The following is a 20922-nucleotide window of genomic DNA, read 5'->3' as shown; positions in this document are numbered from 1 at the left end:
ACCCGCAAGCAACCTTTTCTTTCTTTTTGTTCAGTAACGTGATCATATGATGTAACTATTTATTCAAGATGAAATAAAGAATCTAAATACCATTAACAGAGGAAGTGGATGAGTCATATTCAGCAAACAGCATACTTAACTTCAAAATCCATGAACTCACAAATTTTACACCTAAATTCTGGCTGTTGCTGAAAGAAATATGTTAGCCAGTGTTATTTCTTAAACAAGTGAATCCTTTGTACAACTTTGTTCACAAATTTAGTATGCAAATCTGGCCATGATACAGCATTTTTGACCTTTTGCCAAAACTCCTAAGAATGGCTGCATTTATATAAAAGTTTCAAAGAATGTCAGTTTGATACCACTCAGAGCAATTACTGATTTGATTTATTTCTTGGTTAAAATACAATTTTGTTAGACACGTCAGGTGAGTGAACTGCAGGACCAGTGTGTTTTTACAAAACACAGTAAAGAGTAATTCTGTATATCCCTAGCATTAATTGCAGTCACATTCAGAAGTTCAGCATACAATTAAGAGATAAATGTACCATCTGTTTGATGGATGGGCGAGGCCTATAGAACCATCTGTTTAATTATAGTGGAAGACTAATAGATATTGTAAAGTTCAAACTGTAACAAACATTTCTTTGTATTTTTACTTCCACATCTTGCAAAGTATTTTTTTTTTAGTTTGTATTTGAATAGAAATTTCCAGGCCACACATGTGAATGTTAAATATGTTGTGAATATGTTTCCTTTTATGATATAGAAGGGGGTTTTAAAGAGGAAAAAATGGAAATGTTTGCATCTGCCTTTCCTAAACAAAACAATGTATATTAGTTTGCACAAAACAACACTTCTGACTATCTTGGGTGTTGTCAAGACACGATTAAACAAAAATTGAAATTCTTTCAACCATTAGGAGTATTCAGTTTCTCTGCCCTTTCCTAGTTTCACAAAAGGATTTGTGCATTTAGTAGTGAAATCATTCAATCCCGAATAAATACTGTATAAATAGTTTTTTTTTTAAAATCCATCCCACAGTCAATTGCCTTACATCGGATAATCGACAAGGAAATAAAGCCCACAATAATACCAGATAAAGCTTGGTAACAGATTTTTAAAGTCTGATTACTAAGAGATATAAACGGTGCGTGAGTTCCTACTGGCATTGGTACTGGTTCGCTTCATGCATGCTTCGCTGCATGCACAGTTCACTGTATATTGTTCTGCACATGCTCGAAGAATGCGAAAAACTACTAAAACAACATGTCAGCAATGGGAGCGGTGACCAGGGAACTGTTTCGGGGGCATGGCCAGCCTGGGTCGCTGCCAGTTTGCGAACTGGGTCTGAAAACAAGGCCAAATGACCACTACCGGTTCACCCGAACCAGTGTGAACCAGTAGAAACCCACCTCTGAAACAGTGACAACTGACTTGCCAACTTAAAAAAAAACATTGTGGTTGATTACACTTTCTAGAACAAATAGCACTGAATAAGAGGCAAACTGAATACCATCATTTATCCTTGGTTGTTTTATATTTGTAATTCTAAATATAAAAAGAAGAGGGAAATAAATACTATTTACCATCTGAATATAGAGACACAGCCACATTCTGATGGATTTGACCTTAAGGTTTTTCAATAGCTTCTGTGTGTGTGATAAAAACAATGAAGCAGCTGATTTCCAGCAAAGTTCACCCAATGGTAAAAAAAAAAAAATCTATTTCTCCAAAACTAAACATTGCACAGCCTGTTTTTTTAAAAAAAATATTTTTGTAATTATTGAAGAAATGTTTGTATAATGCTGTTTAGTTTGTGATCCACTAAGAAAACCTGTTATTCCCAAAACACAGGCTGGTTATGTACGGTTTGGGCAGAATAGACATAAGCTTTTCATTTTGTAATAGTTGTGGCTGAGTAAGCCTGACAAATCTTTTATTTTTCCTCACAACTGTTTATGGATGACAGCTGATGTGAAGGGGAGATGCAAAGGAAGCTAATAGAGCCACTTAAAAAGCAGAAATAATGTCCTAATTAAAAACCAGAAAAAAACAGCTTAAAATCTAGTAACAGTAATGCAAAGAAACATTGAGGGAAAAATCAAATTTTTCACAATCTACTGCCCAGATTGTGAACATACAGGTAGTTCTTGGCATATGACCACAATTGAGTCCATGTGCCTTGGTCACTGACACAATCCCAGTTCTCCCTGTTGTGGTTGTCAGAGGCTTTTCTTTGCCCCAACATGCCTGAAAGGCTTTAGGGGGCTATGCCCATTGGCGTGAAGAAATCTGCTGCAGGCAAGAAGTTCTCAACTGGCTAGGCTCGGTGGTCCATGGGACTCCTGATGCTCCCCCTACTTGCAAGAAGCTTTCATTTCCTCTTTTCCCTCCCCACCACCCACAAGAGAAAGAGAAGGTCCTGTTCCTGGTTAACCTTAAGAAAGCTTACCTTTCTTAGTTTTCTATCTGAAGTTCTCATTGGCTGGCTGCACCTGATAACAGCTGCCAGGAAAGGGAAAATTAAGTGGACCCAGATGTGTGGAGGGTGTGGGGGGGTGAGAAGTAGTGATGGCGAGAAGGCTTCTTGGAAGTGGTGGATAGAAAGCCAGGCTTCTCAGGACTGATGAGGGACAGTGTTTTCATCTTCACAGGAAGATGATAGGAAGTATCTATTTGTTAGATTTATATTTCTTTTTTTAAATTCAGGAACTGAAGGCAGCACTTTCTTTTCCCACCCCCCACCCCCATAACAATACACCTTGTGAGAGAGGTTTGCCTGAGAGAGTGACATTGTACCAAAGTTATTCATGAACTTCTATGACTAAGAGTGACTTAAAAATAGGTGTCCCAGGTGCCAGGCCAACATTGTAATCAATAACATCATGAAGGTTCTCTAAAAAACTCTAATTCTTAAACAGAAAAGAAAGTGGGTATCTTAAAAATATTACATTAAGGCTTACCTGGGTAGAGTTTAGTATTCTGTGTTAAACTAAACTTTGTAAACCATTGCACCAGTATGGTTTAATATATAAAAGTTAAAAAAAATAAAGAGGAAGGATGATTAAAACACTGTTAAAAATTAATTAAAATGCAAAAGGAGGGCTTATTTTTTTTACTTTCAACACCCCCTATATTTTTCCCATGAATAAATAAATGTAATAAATATAAATATACTCCATAAAGGTGAGAAATCAGTTCCATATAATAAATCTAAAATTGTCACCTGCAACCTCATTTAGGAGAAAAAAAATCACAAATGACACAACTGCTCAACTTTATGATACAAATTACTTTTCTTTACAAGGAATTATTGCAATGATTTAGCATATCTCCTTAAAGCTCCCCACAGTATCTAAGAATATATCAGTCCCATCCTATTCTTTCCAATTTATTAATTACCATTACTCTCACTTTTGATTACATGAAATAAAAATTTCTATGTGAAATGCCATGTTGTTGTTGCAGCTGTTGCAGCTGCTGCTGCCACCGCCACCGCCACCATCACCACCACCACCACCATCACCACCACCACCACCACCACCACCACTACTACTACTACTACTACTACTACTACTACTACTACTAGCCCTTCAATGGGATGTCACTGGTGAAATATCTAAGGGATTAATCTTATTATTCAGCTGCCCCATCACTAAAACCAGCCACTAACTATTTCTGGAGGGCAGGAATGGATGACATTGCGCTCCATTAATTCCCCCATTCACCTTGGAAGTGACTTGAGGACATGCTTCTCTGTTTCACTTTCAAAATACATTTTTCCATCTTACATTGCCTGGAGAGTTTCTGCCCATCTGGGACAGAGAGTTCAGATTATTTAACATTAACCTCAACTGTCCATTGGGTCTCTTGTTGAGGATGGACCATATATTCAACTGAGGCAGTGTTTCTAATGCAATGCGCTTTAATAGTAGCTTTTATACTTTCCCTTGACAGCACTGCTGAAATGGAAAAAGTCACCAGCCTGAAACCTATCAGAATTTTTAAAATTATGAATATATTTTCCTGTACTAGTTCATTCTGTCTCTTATTAAGTCCTATTTTTGTTTTGTTTTAAAGGCCTGATTGGACAACTAGCTACTCAAAAAAAGAAAAAATATATTTCTCTCTAAACATACCTTCTCTATGCTATTTCTTAATTTAATCACTCTTCTTTTCGGCAGTGCTCATAAAAGGAAGCATAGACCTTATTCAGACTTACTAGAGTAGAATAGATTATAAAGAAGTGCCTTTTAGAAAAGTGTGCATCTCCACACGTACATATAGATCGTTCTTGGTTACTTGATTGCCCTGTTTGGCAACCATTCTAACTATGACAGCACTGAAAAAGCTTATGATTGATCCTCAAACTTACAACGGTCGCAGCATCCCTGACATCACATGATTGCAAATTTATAAATTTGTTTATAAAGGGCTGCACATTTATGATAGATGCAACACCTTGCAGTCACTTTTTGATTGCCATTTGCAACCTTATGGCTGATGTCCAACAAATTTAATGGAAAAGCCAGCCATAATTCACAAGTTGCAGTCATATGACACCATTGCAGCAGAACTGACCTTGTATGTTGGGTGTGATCATGTGATAAGTCACTTAACTACCATGTCACTTATCAATGGATTTACCAGTCCCAACTGTAGTCATTAAAAGAGGATTACTTGTACCCAAGTACATATGTCAAGGAAGACTTGACTATGAAAGTAGAAGAGTGGGGAAATACTTCAGCCTACAGTCTAGGTTGATTGTCTTATAGGCTGTTGCAAAACGTCTCAGTCCAGATAGAATTATTTCAAGTTATTATTAGCACATCACAGAACCAGCTTAAATGATAACTGTGGATATGGCCTAATATAATTCCTCCATCATCTCTATGCATTAAAAAACAGCTATCTTTCATTCTCAGTCACACACACATACAAGCATACAAATGCACATTCCCATTAAGTCCGGCTGAAATGAGTGCACCATTATTTTCTTCTCCAGATAGCTGATCGATCTATCTATCATCTATCTATCTATCTATCTATCTATCTATCTATCTATCTATCTATCTATCTATTAGATTTACAACCCCCGGTATGCCCAAATATGGGAGGAAGATCACTCCTTCCATTCTCTGTCTTTCGGCTCATCACAAGAGACCATCCAGACAGAAACCCAATATTTTTACTGTTGCCTTTTTGTTACATTTGTTGTATTTGTGCTGATAGTCTCCCTTTATTTATTTATCAGCAAAAATACAATATAATGTTGTATTTGTGCTGATAAATAAATAAAGGGAGACTAGTATAGATCTATTTCAAGCTATTTAGCTCTCATCAGAGAGCTAAATACCCAGCTAGCCATACCCTTACTGGGATATGGCTAGCTGATGAGAGCTAAATAGCTTGAAATAGATCTATACTAGTCTCCCTTTATTTATTTATCAGCAAAAATACAACACAAATGTACAAAAGGCAACAGTAAAAATATTGGGTTTCTGTCGTGAAGCAGTTAGCTTCCTCCCATAATTGGGGCATACCAGGGGTTGTGACACTAAATATATTTGTGTGTGTGTGTGTGTGTGTGTGTGTGAGAGAGAGAGAGAGAGGGGGGGGGAGAGAGAGAGACATAAATTCACAATAGTTATACCTTAGTTGAACATCCTTTAAAAACTGCAATTGCAGCTGTTCATTACCATTTACGTCATGTGTTAGAAAATCCTTACCCAGAAAAAAAACACATGGGCTGGGCTGCCTTAAAAGTAACATGGCAGAAAGCCCAGCTATAAAGCACTGCAAACTAGGCCACTATTTGCTCACTCCAACATCACTGGGAAAAGCAGATAAACTGAACAGAGATGCTTCAAATTACATATAGCAACTGCAATAGCAGATTTTTTTCATCATGCATGCAGAGCAAACTCTATGAGACATGCAATGGAAACTATCAATTGCATGCAGTGAATGGGAAACATTTTACTACACTTGGAACCCATTGAATCTACCATGTTTTCCCGAAAAAAAGACAGGGTCTTATTTTCTTTTGACCTCTGAAATAAGGACTTGGCCTTATTTTCAGGGAGGTCTTATTGTTTTTGAGGCAGTGAGCTGGCTGTCAACTCATGGCTGCTGCTGTGTTGCAATATTTTTGGGAGGGCTTCTTTTCAGGAGAAGGCCTATTTTAGCACATGCACTCAAAAGCGTGATTGGACTTAATATCCAGGGAGGTCTTATTTTCAGGAAAACAGGGTAAGTATTCTTCTTGTCATTGAAATAATCATTGTGTCTCTGCCAGATAGCTTATCTGTTATACTACAACCAAGGAAGCCAAAATCCTGGTTTTGATATTGGACTTAGTTCAGTTGTGGCTGTCTTAGTGATGATTACAGAAGGGAGATCAGGCTGAGACCTTCAAAAACTGATTAGGGAGAGATCATTGAGTCAGTTATTGGTTAAAATAGAGCTCAGAGCTGAGGGTACAGCTTTCACAAAGAAGTTTCTTATCCGATGGTGAAGAAACCAGAAGCCATGCAATTGCATTGAAATGTCAAGATGGCAGCAGTTTTAGCATCAGAAACCTTGGGTCCGACCTCTGATCAAGCAATAAATTCAAAAATGTCTCAATCATTCCACAAACAGCCGAAATAGCTTGAGGTATAAGACAAATTATATCATTTGTTCCTACTTAAGAAGGCTTGGCTAGGTGGCTAAGGCGTTGAGCTTATCGATCAGAAAGGTCGGTGGTTCGAATTCCTAGTATAGGTCTCCTGTGTGAGCAGGGGGTTGGACTAGATGACCTCCAAGGTCCCTTCCAACTCTCTTACTGTTAATGAATGATGGCTGAAGGGATGTCTAGTAAGGTTGAAAATTTTAGAAACAGCTTGCTAACCATAATATCAATTTGAGGGAAAAATTACCAGGAGATACTTCAGAGCCAAGGTGGCGCAGTGGTTAAATGCAGCACTGCAGGCTACTTCAGCTGACTGCAGTTCTGCAGTTTGGCTGTTCAAATCTCACCAGCTCAGGGTTGACTCAGCCTTCCATCCTTCCGATGTGGGGTACAATGAGGACCTGGATTGTTGTTGGGGGCAATATGCTGGCTCTGTAAACCGCTTAGAGAGGGCTGAAAGCCCTATGAAGTGGTATATAAGTCTAACTGCTATTGCTATTGCTAAACATACAGATGTTTTGTTATTCTTGTATGAAGAATAGAATGGCACAAAAGATTCTAACATTGGAAACACTAAAGGAAATTTTTGAAAAATAGTATCAGAGATTAATGCTAAACAATGTTAATAGTGATATCTGCTTCTATAGACATACTAAAAGATATTATGAAAGATGAATTTTATCTGACAAGAAAGAGATTGAATTGAAAATTTACAAATGACAGGCTACAAAAAATAGCATAGAAAAAAATGTTACAGTGGACATACAAAAGAAACCAACTGATATTTTCATAATTACAATGCACATATAAACAATAAACCAAGAGAGTGACCTGGATGGGTTTTTTTTTTCAAAATTGGGCATACAAAATAGATTTGTTAAAGCTTTAAATAATCTTGTGAGAAGGGAAAAAGGAGAAATGAAAAGAAATCAAGTTCTTTGACATTATTTAAGTGGACTAAGGATTAAAATTACAAGTAAAAGGAAGGAATATAAAGCCGGTTTATTTGACCAAGGTTAAAATAGATATATTGTTACCAATAAAGGAGCATATTTGTAGATATATTATTTCTAATAACCCGTAATGGACTTTTGATTAAACCAGGACTGAAATGATGGTGCTTTATGGGTTTGTTTATCGTTAGAGAAGGAATATTGAAATTTAAGAGGAGATTGTTACTAAAATTGTTTATACTTGTGATGAAGATTGGAAGTATTTCTCACACATATATACAATATTCTTACTTTTCCTCTTTTCTTCTGTTTTTCCACTTCTTCCCTTTATTTCCTTCACACTTTTTACTCTTTCTTTTAATTTATATTAGTTTTTTCCTATTGTAATTCTAATGTTTAAGAAAACTATTCAAAAAAATTGAATGAGGTCTTCTATTTGTGTTCTATAATGAACTGTACAGGGAAACTTTAGCTTGTTTTCAGAAAAAAATGCTGTCATGTAACTGAAAGATAAAATCAGCCTCTTGTCAAAATTAATTAATTTAATTATTTATAATTAATTATTTCATAATTTATTATAAAGGCTATAACTTCTGCAGCAAAGGACAATGTACTATAGCTTCCCACTGAGAGAAAGTCAGATCAGGGAGGAAAAAAGGAAAACTCTGGAAGGAAAAAGAAAGTGGGTTAAGAGCCTGAAAGTGAAGTAGTCATGAGATGCCTAGGGCTAATGCTTTAGCATGACAAAAGCTAGCAGGGAAAGTGAAGCAGGTTTTTAAAATGCAAAGTATACAAGTTGGTGGCTCCATTCAAAACATCAAAGACTTTTAATGAGTGAAAAGAAAGTTAGCAATCTTAGAAAATAGGTCTCCATACCCAAACAGACATCTGCTGGGTTTTAAATTGACCAAACATTCAACATTTTCCTTCTGAGACAGTGTTAAGAAGAAATAACTAAATGATTTACAAACTTCTGAGCAATGAAGGAGTTCCCCCCCACCCCACAAATTAAACTATTACGCCATCCCTGCTTAGTACATTCTCCTGCCTCTTTATGTGGAAGCAATAGGATCATTCAATCACAGCCAAAAATGAAAAGTAGTAATCTGAAGAGTGGACTTTAGTGGTGGTTGACAGCTTGAAATCCAAAATAAGGATTCATACTGAAACTCAAGAGTCAGCTATTGTGTATGACTAGAAATTTTGGCTGGGACTTTTATTATTCTGCAACTTTCACTCAGGATAGAGAATAACAGAATTAGAAAGAACCTTGAAGGTTTTCTGGTCTCACCCTCTGTTATAGGGTTTCCTGCTCAGGCAGGAGACCCTATACCATTTCAGACAAATGGTTGTCCAATCTCTTCTTTAAAACTTCCAGTGTTGGAGCACCCACAGCTTCTGGAGGCATGTTGTTCCACTGCTTAATTGTTCTAACCATCAGGAAATTTCTCCTTAGTTCTAGGCTGTTTCTCTCCTTGATACTAGCATATGTTTTCCTACAACATATTACTATATGTCAATTTCTAACTTATATCAAGAGCTGTTTTTCAAATATACCTGTCAGGCCTGCAGCGGTTCCTTTAAGAATCTTTGGCCTGCCACACACTCATTAAGTGGGGGGAGGGAATAGCAAGGGGTAGAATGTGTTGTTTTCAAAATAAAAAATTCCTTTTTAGAAGCTCAAGGTCATCTTTAGTCTCCGCACCTTTGCACCTGACCGGAAGCAGCTGGGCATGGGTGCTAGTGTGGAAGAAGAAGATTGGACCATGTGATGGATTATGGGTGTGGGGACAAGATCATGAACTTTTAACTGGGTGGGATTCTGATGTAATTGCCAGTATTGGGATTTCATAGCATAATGCCAAGATGTCTGATTTATTAAATTGGAACTTTAAGAATCATTTTGCCTTGGACACTGATTTAATTCTACATGATACTTGGAACACTGACATTTTCCCAATACTGGAAATTACATCAGAATCCCACCCAGTACGCTGACAATACATTTATTTTGGATTTCTGTTCAAGCTGTTACAATAATATAGTAGGGTTAGGCAACACTTCGGATTCAGAGGCTTTGGAATGTGTAGGGTCATATACATATGATCCCTATCTGCAACTCCTTAAATTAACCTCCCCTCCAGGTTCACACAGGTATCCTTGATACCTACACCACATCTGCAGCAAAAGACTTATTTAAAGGTTGCAAACAGCTGATACTATGCAACATTACACAGCCCCTTCTATTAATTCTAATCTACCCATTACATTCTACCTGTTATGTCTGTATGCTTAATAAACTTCCATACATTCTAAAACACAGCTTATGATAATAATGTGATTGCTTGACTCGTTTTTTAAAAGACATCACACTGCTTATCATTATATAGCTGTCTTCATTGGCTCACTAGCATGGCAACTAATCATAGCCTAGACTCTTGTACAAATTCAGGCAATGTCTTTATAGTCTGGATGTATGGAATATAGTATGGAGTCATATGAATTATCAAAATTGGGTTAAGTGAATTACGCTTAAATTAACTGTGGGTGTGTATTAAAAGCACTATGTCTAAGTGGTAGTAATTGATTCAATTGTATTCAACTGTTAAGAGAAAGATTATAAAAATAACTCAATGTATTAAATACTTATGTCCTACACTTTCCCCAGCTTGTTGTATCAGTTTAATACAACTCAATGTACTTTATTGTCTTAAATCTATGCCTCCAGGAAGATTTTGTGTCTTCCTCTCTGCCAGGTGTCACATTCTATCATCTATTTTACCCTGTCATTGACTTGAATGAATTCTGGATTACTTTCTGAACTAGCCCCTTAGCTAAAAAAGAAATGAAACCAATTCAATACTTCCCCTAAATTTGATTTGTTTATTTTTTACTTTGATTTCATTGTATATTTCCAGGGTATCATGTACATGTTAAGTTAGATATATTTAATAAAATATAGCGGAGATATAATCAACATTATAACAATACTTTGAAAGGAATGATTCTAATGCGGAAGAAAATACCTAGAGCATATTTCTGCAATGCTATGAAGGATGGGCAAGGTTTGATTCCCATAAATTGCTGAAACATGGAGACTTGCTGTTCAAGAATTTCTGGAGAATTACAGGCTGCTTTGCCCCTATGTATTGCTACCTGAGCAATACCAAAGAAAGAAAAGATGAAAAACTCATAGCGCAAAGTCTCTTAGTTTGTCAATATGTTTATAGCAAAACAGGAACAGGAGATCAGAAATAAGCTAAATATCAGCCCTGGAGGCCATCTTTGTCTTTGGATCTTCAGAGCTGCCACACTTAGTGCTGTGGGAAAGTGGGAGGGGATTTGTATGGAGTTGGTAGAGTTATTTAGCCATAACAACATTATTTCGCTCAGAGTCAAGGATGTTCAGCCTGCACCTGGAGAGGCACGACTTGGAGGCATCTCCAGTTGGAACAGTTGATTGATTGGACTATGTGATGGACATGTGGGTGCATGGGAAGGGATGTTGACTTTCCTTTGGGTGGGGAAAACCCAGGAACTCTCAGATTTGGGTTTTCCCAAATGTGCCAATATGACATCTCTAATAAAATGGATCTTTGAGGAACTGTTGCCTCTGAGTCTTACTTGGTTGTGGGTGTTACTTGGAACCCTGACACTAAAATCAAAGAAATCATAATGATTTCTTAATAATTAGGCAAAAGGGTAAGCTGACACATATAAAGGACCACATATTTATCTCTGCCCAAGTTATAATATATTTGACATACATTGCAGATTTTAAACAAGAAATCAAATACCATCAATCATCATAATCTGTAGTAACATTTTATTTGGAAAGCATTTAAATGTCACTCCTAGGACTACATGGATTTTATATCTATGGTCAACGACTTTTTGATCCAAACAATCTAAATTGAATTTCACTTTGTTCACCATGAAATCAATGGGAGAGGTTGCAAAATGGAAACTTACTCTCATAACAAAGCTCCCCAGGACTATGAAGATACCAGCTAAAATTTGTCTGTATTTCTTGAAATGGTTCTCTAACCCAACTTCATTCTATGGATAGGTGTCAGTGTAGGTGATAAATGTAATAGATGAGATGTGTTTGCTAGATTTCTATGCTGTTCCAATTGAAACCAGATCAGAGTCACCCCCACGTCCTATTGATCTAAATAAGTTCTTAAGCTACTGTATACAAATAATATAATCCAAACAGAAGACAGCAGAAAACCAAAGATAAATAGACCTCTATATTTGTTAAACATCACATTACAAAAGGGGTCATTCACAACATTCCCTCCACTAAGGTCTGCTGGGAAAAAAAAACATATTTGAATGAGTCTTTCTAAAATCTAGCAGAGTATGGTTCAGATTTGGACCTTGGGTAAATGCTACTCTAAAGAGAAGGGACACTGATTGAAAAGGCACATCTCCAAGGCCCCTGAAAATGGCAGTCATTAAATGAGGGGACCTAAGGTAAGATCTTCTACAAGATCTTATGGATGGATAGATTGGGAGAAGGCAGTCCTGGAGATATCTAGATCTTCTATCTGGGAAAATCTTCTTACTGCAAATCGACTCAATCACTGATTGAACACCTTGCAAATGAGGGGTTGATTGTTAAGCCAATGAGTCATTGGCTCATGTTGAATGTACCTTAAAAACCACATGTTGCCTAATGGATAAGGTAAAGGTTCTCCTCGCACATATGTGCTAATTGTTCCCAACTCTAGGGGGTGGTGCTCATCTCCATTTCAAAGCTGAAGAGCCAGAGCTGTTACCTTCCCACCAAAGGTGGTCCCTATTTTTCTACTTGCATTTTTACATGCTTTTGAACTGCTAGGTTGGCAGAAACTGGGACAAGTTACACGGCGCTAACTTGTAGGGATTCAAACTGCCAAACTGCCTACCTTTCTGATCAACAAACTCAGTGTCTCAGCCATTAAGCCACCATGTCCCTTAATGGACAGAGTTCAGTATAAAAATCTAGATTAAAAAGAAAAATACAAATGGAGCCTCAATCTTGGTGTCAACATGCAATATGTTTGGGTGAGTAGTGAGAATCCTCGCATTGTGTAATATAGTAGTTACTGGCCCCAGCATTAGAAAATGAAAAACACAGGCTGGCCTGAGAAGTATGGAATGGGACTATTACAATATCACTTCTTTTCCCCAAATGTCTTTGGGTTCTTTGCTCAACATACAAGTCCTTGAAGTGCTAGTAGATTCCTAAAAGGAATGTGAAATTATGTCTCTATTCACTTCCAGGCTGGGCTTTGGAAAAAGTGGAAGGAATTGAGATGTCACCTCCTATCTAATAAGCACTATTTAAACCTAAACTTAGCATAGAATTAAGTGCTGGACCCAACTGCTCTGCTCCCTTCCTTTCTCTGATCCTCTATAGAGACTTCATGGGCATTACAATCAGATCACAAGGAATGCTGGATGGAGGCAAGGCAAGGTGTTTGGGACAGAAAAAGGAGCTCCTGGATTGTGGGTATCAGAGAGGGATTCAGCACCTCAGCTTTTGAAAGCTTGTAGGAGATCCAAGGCCCTCTTCAACTTGGTAGGGGTTCCTGATTCAGAAATGATGTCAGTGGATGGATGGCCTTTGGTGCAACTATTAATTGCCCTTTGTGTTATTTTAGCTTTTTTTTAAAAAAAAAAAAAGATAACAATGATCAGTCTTAAAGGAAAGATGTGAAGAAAGGAATAAGGTATGAAAGGTAATATTCTTTAGAAAAAGACATTATTTGTAAGTGGCAGCTAAAGGCCAGATTGGTTCAGCAGATGAAATGTTAGGATTCTGTCTAGATCAGGGATCCCCAAATTTGACAACTTTAAGACTTGTGGACTTTAACTCTTCAATTCTGGGAGTTGAAGTCCACAAGTTTTAAAGTTGCCAAGTTTGAAGATCTCTGGTCTAGACTAAACCATTAACCTATTGGCCAACTATGGTTACTTTTACACTTTCAGAAATCCCTGTATTTAAAATCACATTTACAAAGGATCCAGAATAAACCTCTATCAAAGCTATAAAATATTTGCATATCACAGTCAATGCAGAAAATTAATTATCATTATTAACAAGTTGTTTTATGGGCACATTGGGTCATTTTCCTCCAAAATGAAAGCCTCTAGTTGTGTTGGGACTACATTTCCCAAGACTCCTGAGCCATTATGGTTTCCCAAGACAGTACCCAGAATCCTCAGTCATCATGAACACACCAACATATCTGGAGGACAGTGTGTCTGGAAAGGCCCACACAAACCTAGAAATTATATTTACTGGCCTTGATGCCTACAGCTCACTAATAGTTTATAATATACTACATTACTTGCCTTATGAGTATTTCTAACATGGGTTAGTGAGGAATTTTGCAACAAACATTGCACTTATTTCTATTGGAAATACAGAACTCCTGTAGTTATTTGCAGAGGTTGGAATCTCAGCTGAGCTGTAAATAAAAGTCAAGTTAACAAGAGAAAAGAAGTTATTATTATGCTTAGATGTTTCTGCTTCAGAGATGAAGCTGCAGCAACAGTTTTTTTACATAGGACACTTACCTCGAAAAACATTAGGGAAGGCATCAGTAGAAGGTGACATTCCTGAGAACTTTCTCAAATGATTCAAAGGCACTCTTTCCCCTTGGATACCATCTCTGGACTGCCTGTACTCCAAAAAATCTGCAGAGCCTGACTTTTGAGCTATTTCACTGGGCTGATCCGAAACCTCATGAGTCCAGTCCGCAGATCGGCTAAATGCCCCTGCCAAACTGGCAGATCTCTGTTTCTTACTTGTCACCTTCTCTTTTAGCCGAGCGGGCTCCCGTCTCCTTTTAAAGAGAGGGCTCTGTGAGGGGGAGAGGCCGGGTGAACGGTTCGGAGAGCTCAGCTGCCTAGTGGTGGTTTTGATGTAGCAGGGGTTGATGAAAGGGTACGATTTAAAACATTTGGAAGTGTGCACTGGACTGCTGGAGACATCCTCTGAGGAATAAGTCCCATTTTTCATTTCCACGGAAAAGCCCTCCTCCACTGCTTCTCTGCTGGTTGACAAACTCCATTTCCTGTCTGTGGCCACAGCAACCTGATCCCCGCCTGCATCTGCTGGTTCAGCCTCCCTTTCGCCACCTGTACCTTCAACAGCAACGCTTTCAGTCTCAGATTCCCCAGCCGGGGGTGGGAAATGAAAGACCGAACTGCCCAGCAGAGCCCCCTCTTCTGTAATTGCAGCATTGGGAGTAGAGAAGTGGTCTCCTCCTTCCCCAGCAGATTGTTCCTCTTCTGCTGACAATTGCTCGGGTCCTTCCTGCATCTCAAACACACTGCTGCAGGAGTGCCCCATTCCATTTGCCCTTTCTGGCACTTCAGGCTGACAGCTCGGGACATATTCTACGATTTCTGATTTAGCAGAGACCGGCTGCTCGGTATCCGGGCTACTGTTTTTGTCACTGCTGAATGAAAGAAACCTTTCAAAATCTAATGGGGTTGCTTGAGAATTAGCCATGTGTAGGGCCATTGTTTTGGTGCCCTGCTGCTCAGTTCCAATGTTAATTGTCCCCTGCTGCTGCTGCTGTTGCTGCTGTTGCAGTCTAATTGCCTGCTGAATATCAGAAAGCAAATCCTCTTGTTCGGTGGCTGAATGAAAACTGTATATATCCGTATCGGAGCCGGAGCTGGTTCTTTGTCCATCTTGCGGCTCGGCAGCTGCAGGGCGAGTTTCATTTGTATTTTCAAAATGATCCGCATCGGTATCCGAGAGACCCCCTTCATCTGCAGAAATGCTTATATCAGGAGTTTTGCTGAGGATGGAGTGAGCACTGTCTAGCTCTCCTGTGTGCACGGCCTGGCTTTCTAACACGTCCTCTCTCGAGCTGCTGTTTCCATCTTTAGACTTGGAGAGGTTTTTCCGGATGCGCAGATTGGAAAACACAGATGACCTGGCTTCAGATTTGCCCTTCTTCTTTGATTCTCCCCCTTTGCCATGCCTGCCCAGGGTCTTTTTGCTCCCCCCTCCTTTCTTTGTGCCCTCAGCATCCCTGGGCCCAGAAGCATCCTCGCCGCCTTCGTGTACATCACCTGCATTCCTCTTCAGCTTCCCATCTTGGTTCCCCATGGTGTTTAGCTGTCGGGCGACGTCAGGAATCAAGCCATGGTGCTTGGCTTTGTTCACCTGGGCAGGCAGGCAGGCCCTCTCAAGTAATCTAGGGGTCCTTTTGAGCAGTGGTGATGCAAAGGGAGAGAAGGCTTGCTCTGACTCTCTCTCGGCTGCTCGAGCTGCCTTTTTGCATAATGTGTTGCCAGCATAAGGCTCCTCTGAGACATGCTCAGTAGAGCACTGTGAGGTGCAGACAGCTCCTTCCAATGGCAGTTCCTGGTATCGTTGCCTTTTCAGCCTTCCTCGGCTCCCCTCCCACTTCTGGTTAGATGAAAGGAATTGTGTCTGGACAGCAGGAACTTTCTCCTCCATCTCCTGCATTGTGAACTCGCAGGAGGTCAGTTGGTGACAGAGTGCCTCGAGAGTCAGGATTTCAACAGTTTCCTTTCCTAGAATTGGGTGTTGGGGAAGAGGAGAAGGAAGAAAAGAACAAAAAACAAAGGGGAGCAAATAAATAAATAAAATTGCACCTCATGATCCATACCAACTTTTTGGTTATTCAACAGGAAATCTGGGACATTATGTAGCTTTCTGTGGTACAGAAAATAGATTAATTCAGGCAAGCTGTTTTTGGTAAACAATATTAATTTTCTCTTGCTTTTATGAGAATCAGCTTCTATTTTTCTCTCTCTTTGAAACATAAACATTCCATTCTAATACACATGCAGACACACACAGTGCTGTACTTTAAATATATAAACAGCACTACCTAACTATGCAATGGTTCATTGGAAGAAGTGTTATAGGTTAATGATGTTATAGATTACTGAGGGATTTGGTCTCAGTGACCATTCAGAAAGGCATTTGTATTCCAAGGGGGTATGAATAGTGATAGCCCTCCAAGGGAAAAAACCTCATCAATATTCAGCACACTCTCATTTATCCATTAAAAAAAGAGAGAGACAGAGAGAATGAGCATGTTTGGTACCAAAAATAAATGACACCAACTTTCCTCAGAAAAACACAAATCTAACATAAGGTGCACCTCAAGAATTTCCACACTAGCAATACTGTACTGCTTCTACAAGTTTCATAAAAAAGCTTTTATAAAGCTTTTATAAGCTTTTATAAGCTTTATAAAAACTACATTTAAAGTTTGATATGGCTTGTTAAATGTGATCGTGCATATTTATTCTTTTGGAAAAAACACCACATAGTCACATATTGCTTATTGTGAAATTACATTATTTTAAATTAATGTCTCTGAAAAAAAAATGAAACCTAACTTTGTAAATCAAACTAAACTTCATCTCTTTCCTTATCTTACAGTAGCCTTCCCAAGGTTTGTAATTATTAGAAAAACCCAGATTTGGAATTTTAAAATATGTAGCAGCAGACTTGAAAAATATATCCATGTTCGCTTTGACCATTTTAGAGAAATGTCCTCTGACTTCAATGGGTCAGACACTAGTGTTTAATAGGAGGCTATTTCTTTAAATATGCATTTTAATAAGACACCTCTAAAATATTCACATAATAAAAATAATAAAGTTTATACAAAGCCCTCCCCCAATCAATATACAGAAACATCTTACAGGTTAATATTAGCATTTAGGTATTTGCATATTCATAAATTACACTGCTTACCAATCATAAAATGTGCTGATTTCTAAAATCTGACTTTAAAGAGTTGCAACTTTATCTGAAATTTATGTTAGCATAATAACTTAAAGAAATTAAGGTAAATCTGAAGACATTAGGGCAGCTCAATGATCTTGGACTCTTAAACAACTTTCAGGAGCCCTGCTTTGGATAATGCCTAAAATGGAATGTATTTCTGCTATCCTAACATGATATGTTTTTCCTATTAATAAAAAACACCATTTTAGTGTAGAAAGCATAGGCTTTAAAATAGAAGTAATAAAATTTAACAGTATTTAACAGACTTTAACAGTATCACCAATTCTCAACTTTGTTTTGTTAAATATTTTCTGTTGATTGTAATGAAAAACTTAACATAATTTAATGTTTGGCAAAAATATATACTTGTTTCTTCACAGGTTCATACTTTTTCCTTTAAGTTCACTCACAGAATAAATATGTATAACTGTAGAGAAACATCATTCAATCAAACTTACATGTTTGAAGGGGCTTTTACAGATACAACTTTGCCTTTAAACCCAGAGGTAGAAAGTCAAGCAAAATCTTCCTTCTCATCATTTTTTGCTTTAGATTGGACTATCCTTTCCCAAAGAGCGAGCAGGAACAGGAAAAGGCTTGGTCATTTTTGCTGCCTTCACCTGAAGTAGGTAAATCAACATTTCTTGGAATGAAGCCAAGTCTAAGCAGACCCACACTTTCCCTACAGTATAAACAATTATGAGCAAATAGCCAAAATAACACAAGCATTGCTTTAAATATAGCTTCCTTTTTCATGGCTCTAGATATTAACTTTGTTATTACTCAGTAATCAAGAAAGGAAAAATATAAGGTAGAAAAAATTGCTGCAAGCATGTCACTTTAAAATGAATTTAACAGCACAGCAACAAAACACTAAAAATAGAAATTAGCCAAATACTGGGAAAAAAAGCTGTAGAGAGCTAAAGTTATTGAGCTAAACCATGACTGGACTCCAGCAGATAACTTAGTAGGATATTCAAGCAATTTCTTAGCAGGATATGATACCACCACCTCCCTCCCTCCCTGCCTCCCTCCCTCTCTCTCTCTCTCTCTCTTTCTCTGTCTTCCCCCCCCACACACACACATACACTTCTCACAGCCTAATTACTTGTAATAAGTGCAGATAATCACAATAGACTACAAAGACTGCACTGAAGGAAACACATCTGCAGTTTTTCACAGCAGCTGTTTTCCTTACTATGTTAGGCTGTTGAGTTCCTCTACAGTTTTATTAACTAAACCACAATTGGCTGGTTTTAATCAGTGGATTCATACAAAAAAAGTAAAGCATGAGCGAACAAGCCACATGTTTATGCTCATACGATATATTAAGGTGTAGTAATCTTCACATTGTTTCTTAAATAAACTAACTGGGATCTTGTAAACCAAAATGGATAAATCATGGGTTTTGTAAGCTCAGCTGTGGTTTCTTTAGCTTCTGTTTAGTATGTTTTGTTAACAAAGAACAACTTGCTTTAAAAGTAACAAGGTACCTTTCTCTTTTTTCTGATAGATATTGGTCAAATTAAAACTTTTTTTAAATAAAGCCTATATGTAATTTCACAAGAGAATATAAAGCAGTCTTTAATAAGTTTTAAAAAATTCATGCCAAAAATAATGGCAAAATTTACATTTCACTTTGACAGGATTAAATGACAGATAGCCAAACCACCTTTCCTCATAAAGACTTTATAATTAGGAAACATATTCTGTATTAAAAACCTTGATACAATTGTCTGTATCTGAACTTTTAATCATATTCCTCTGAGTTGAGGTTTTTAAATTATGATAAATAGAAAATTTCTGTTTATAATGCTAAAACTAGTTTCAGCTCAGGTATTTATATCATATTTAGGGACAGTCTAATTCACAAGCAGACAATTCTAGAAAATTTAATCAGTAGTGGGATTCAATTTTTTTGCTACGGTTCTGTTAGCGTGGCTGTCGTGGCAGGGGAAGGATACTATAAAATCCCCATTTCCTCCTAATCAGCTGGGACTCAGGAGGCAGAGAATAAATGGGGGCAGGGCCAATCAGAAGTGGTATTTACCGGTTCTCTGAACTACCCAAAATTTCCGCTACCTTCTCCAGAACTGGTCAGAACCTGTTGAATACCACCTCTGAATTTAGTACTGCAGTCAGCATGCCAAGAAAATCAAGACACTGGCTAAGTATGGTTTGACTAACCATGAACAATTGTTTCATTTGAACACAATGAATGCCACTTGTTCTCCAGGCTTCCTGCAGCCAAATTCAGGAAAAAAAAGCCTAGCTAAAAGGAAACCAATATAGTCATTTTTTTTTTGCCTAACAGCAAAGAAAGCAGGTGCATCTTATTGATTCACATTTCTACAGAACTCACATTTAAAACTACTTTTAGAGAAAAGCTCTCATTTCATTGGGGGGAAAACTTCAGTATCACTTGAACGATTCTCATGACGATACAATAAAAATGTATTTTAAAAGTAGGTTTTTACTAACTGTTGCCTGTGCAGTAACATATGCATCCTGCTGCTTCTAGATGATTAAAACTATTGACATTATTGATATGAAGCTATAAAAAGAACTTGCAAGTCAGAAAATACAATAGGTAATTGTGTTTAATGCACAAACAGTTGGCTAGTTTACGGTTCACTGTGTTGCATGAACCCAGTTGAATGCATTGACTCAGTACACTTGGTTAAGTATTCATGAATGAATATGTTAATATTATTTGTCTTCCCTTTCATTGGCCCATTTGGAAATCCAAGTCTGTCTGGAAACTAAAATCGGCCTCTTTTCAGGAAAAGGCCAGAGGCCAACCCTGTCCAGCCATGAGAATTCCAACAAGTTGGATTTTCTCACTATATTTTAATAGTGCTGTACCTGATGGGGAGGCTTAGAAGAAAAAGATTTATTTCTGAATTTGTTAGAATTATAGCCCAACTTTCTTTCAGAAGCTCAGAGCAATTTACTTGAGAATCTCTTGGTTATGTCCTGTGGGGTGAATACGGCTAGGAGAAACTGATTTGGTCTCTGGTCACTTATCAGCCTAATACTTTAATCACTAGACTACAAAAAGTCTTTACAGAACTCAGGAAGATAAGGAAAAAAATACTACCTTTCCCCACAAAACAGGATTGCTCAGTGTTAGTCTTGGCCCAGTGATTTCCTGCTGACTCCTACGATTCAATTATCAGTAAGTTTGCCATTTTTCCCCTTCATTGCTTGTCAGTCCTTCAAGGTAGATTGGACTAAGAAACCAAAGTCAGGTAAGTCTGTGTTACTTTTATTGTAAAGCTTGCTAGCAGAATCTTGCAAATCTGTATGTGCTTCCCCCTTACCTTATCTTAGGGGTCCTAAGTGCTCCCTGAGCTTGGTTGTTTTCTTGAAGATGTTTCATTATCCAACTAGGTAACATCATCACCATTGATAATGTTACCTACTTGGGTGATGAAATGTCTGCAAGAAAACAAATTCTGGGTGCATTTAGAATCTTTCTCCTCTCCGTCAGATTGTTCCTTTCGCCTTCT

At 37.9% G+C, this 20922-nt stretch overlaps 1 protein-coding gene across 1 annotated transcript in view; it reads right to left on the bottom strand.

Annotated features, from left to right (window-relative positions):
* Positions 1-16111, bottom strand: part of FMN2 (formin 2) — a 185488-nt gene extending 169377 nt beyond the window's left edge. Inside the window, exon 1 of the mRNA XM_032216827.1 lies at positions 14200-16111. Coding sequence (XP_032072718.1) covers positions 14200-16111 — 1912 coding nt within the window. The remainder of the gene's footprint in view (positions 1-14199) is intronic.
* Positions 16112-20922: the final 4811 nt, after the last annotated feature.

Source organism: Thamnophis elegans, chromosome 4, assembly GCF_009769535.1.
Source record: "Thamnophis elegans isolate rThaEle1 chromosome 4, rThaEle1.pri, whole genome shotgun sequence".
NCBI classification, from domain to species: domain Eukaryota; kingdom Metazoa; phylum Chordata; class Lepidosauria; order Squamata; family Colubridae; genus Thamnophis; species Thamnophis elegans.
This window is presented reverse-complemented; position numbering and strand designations above follow the sequence as displayed.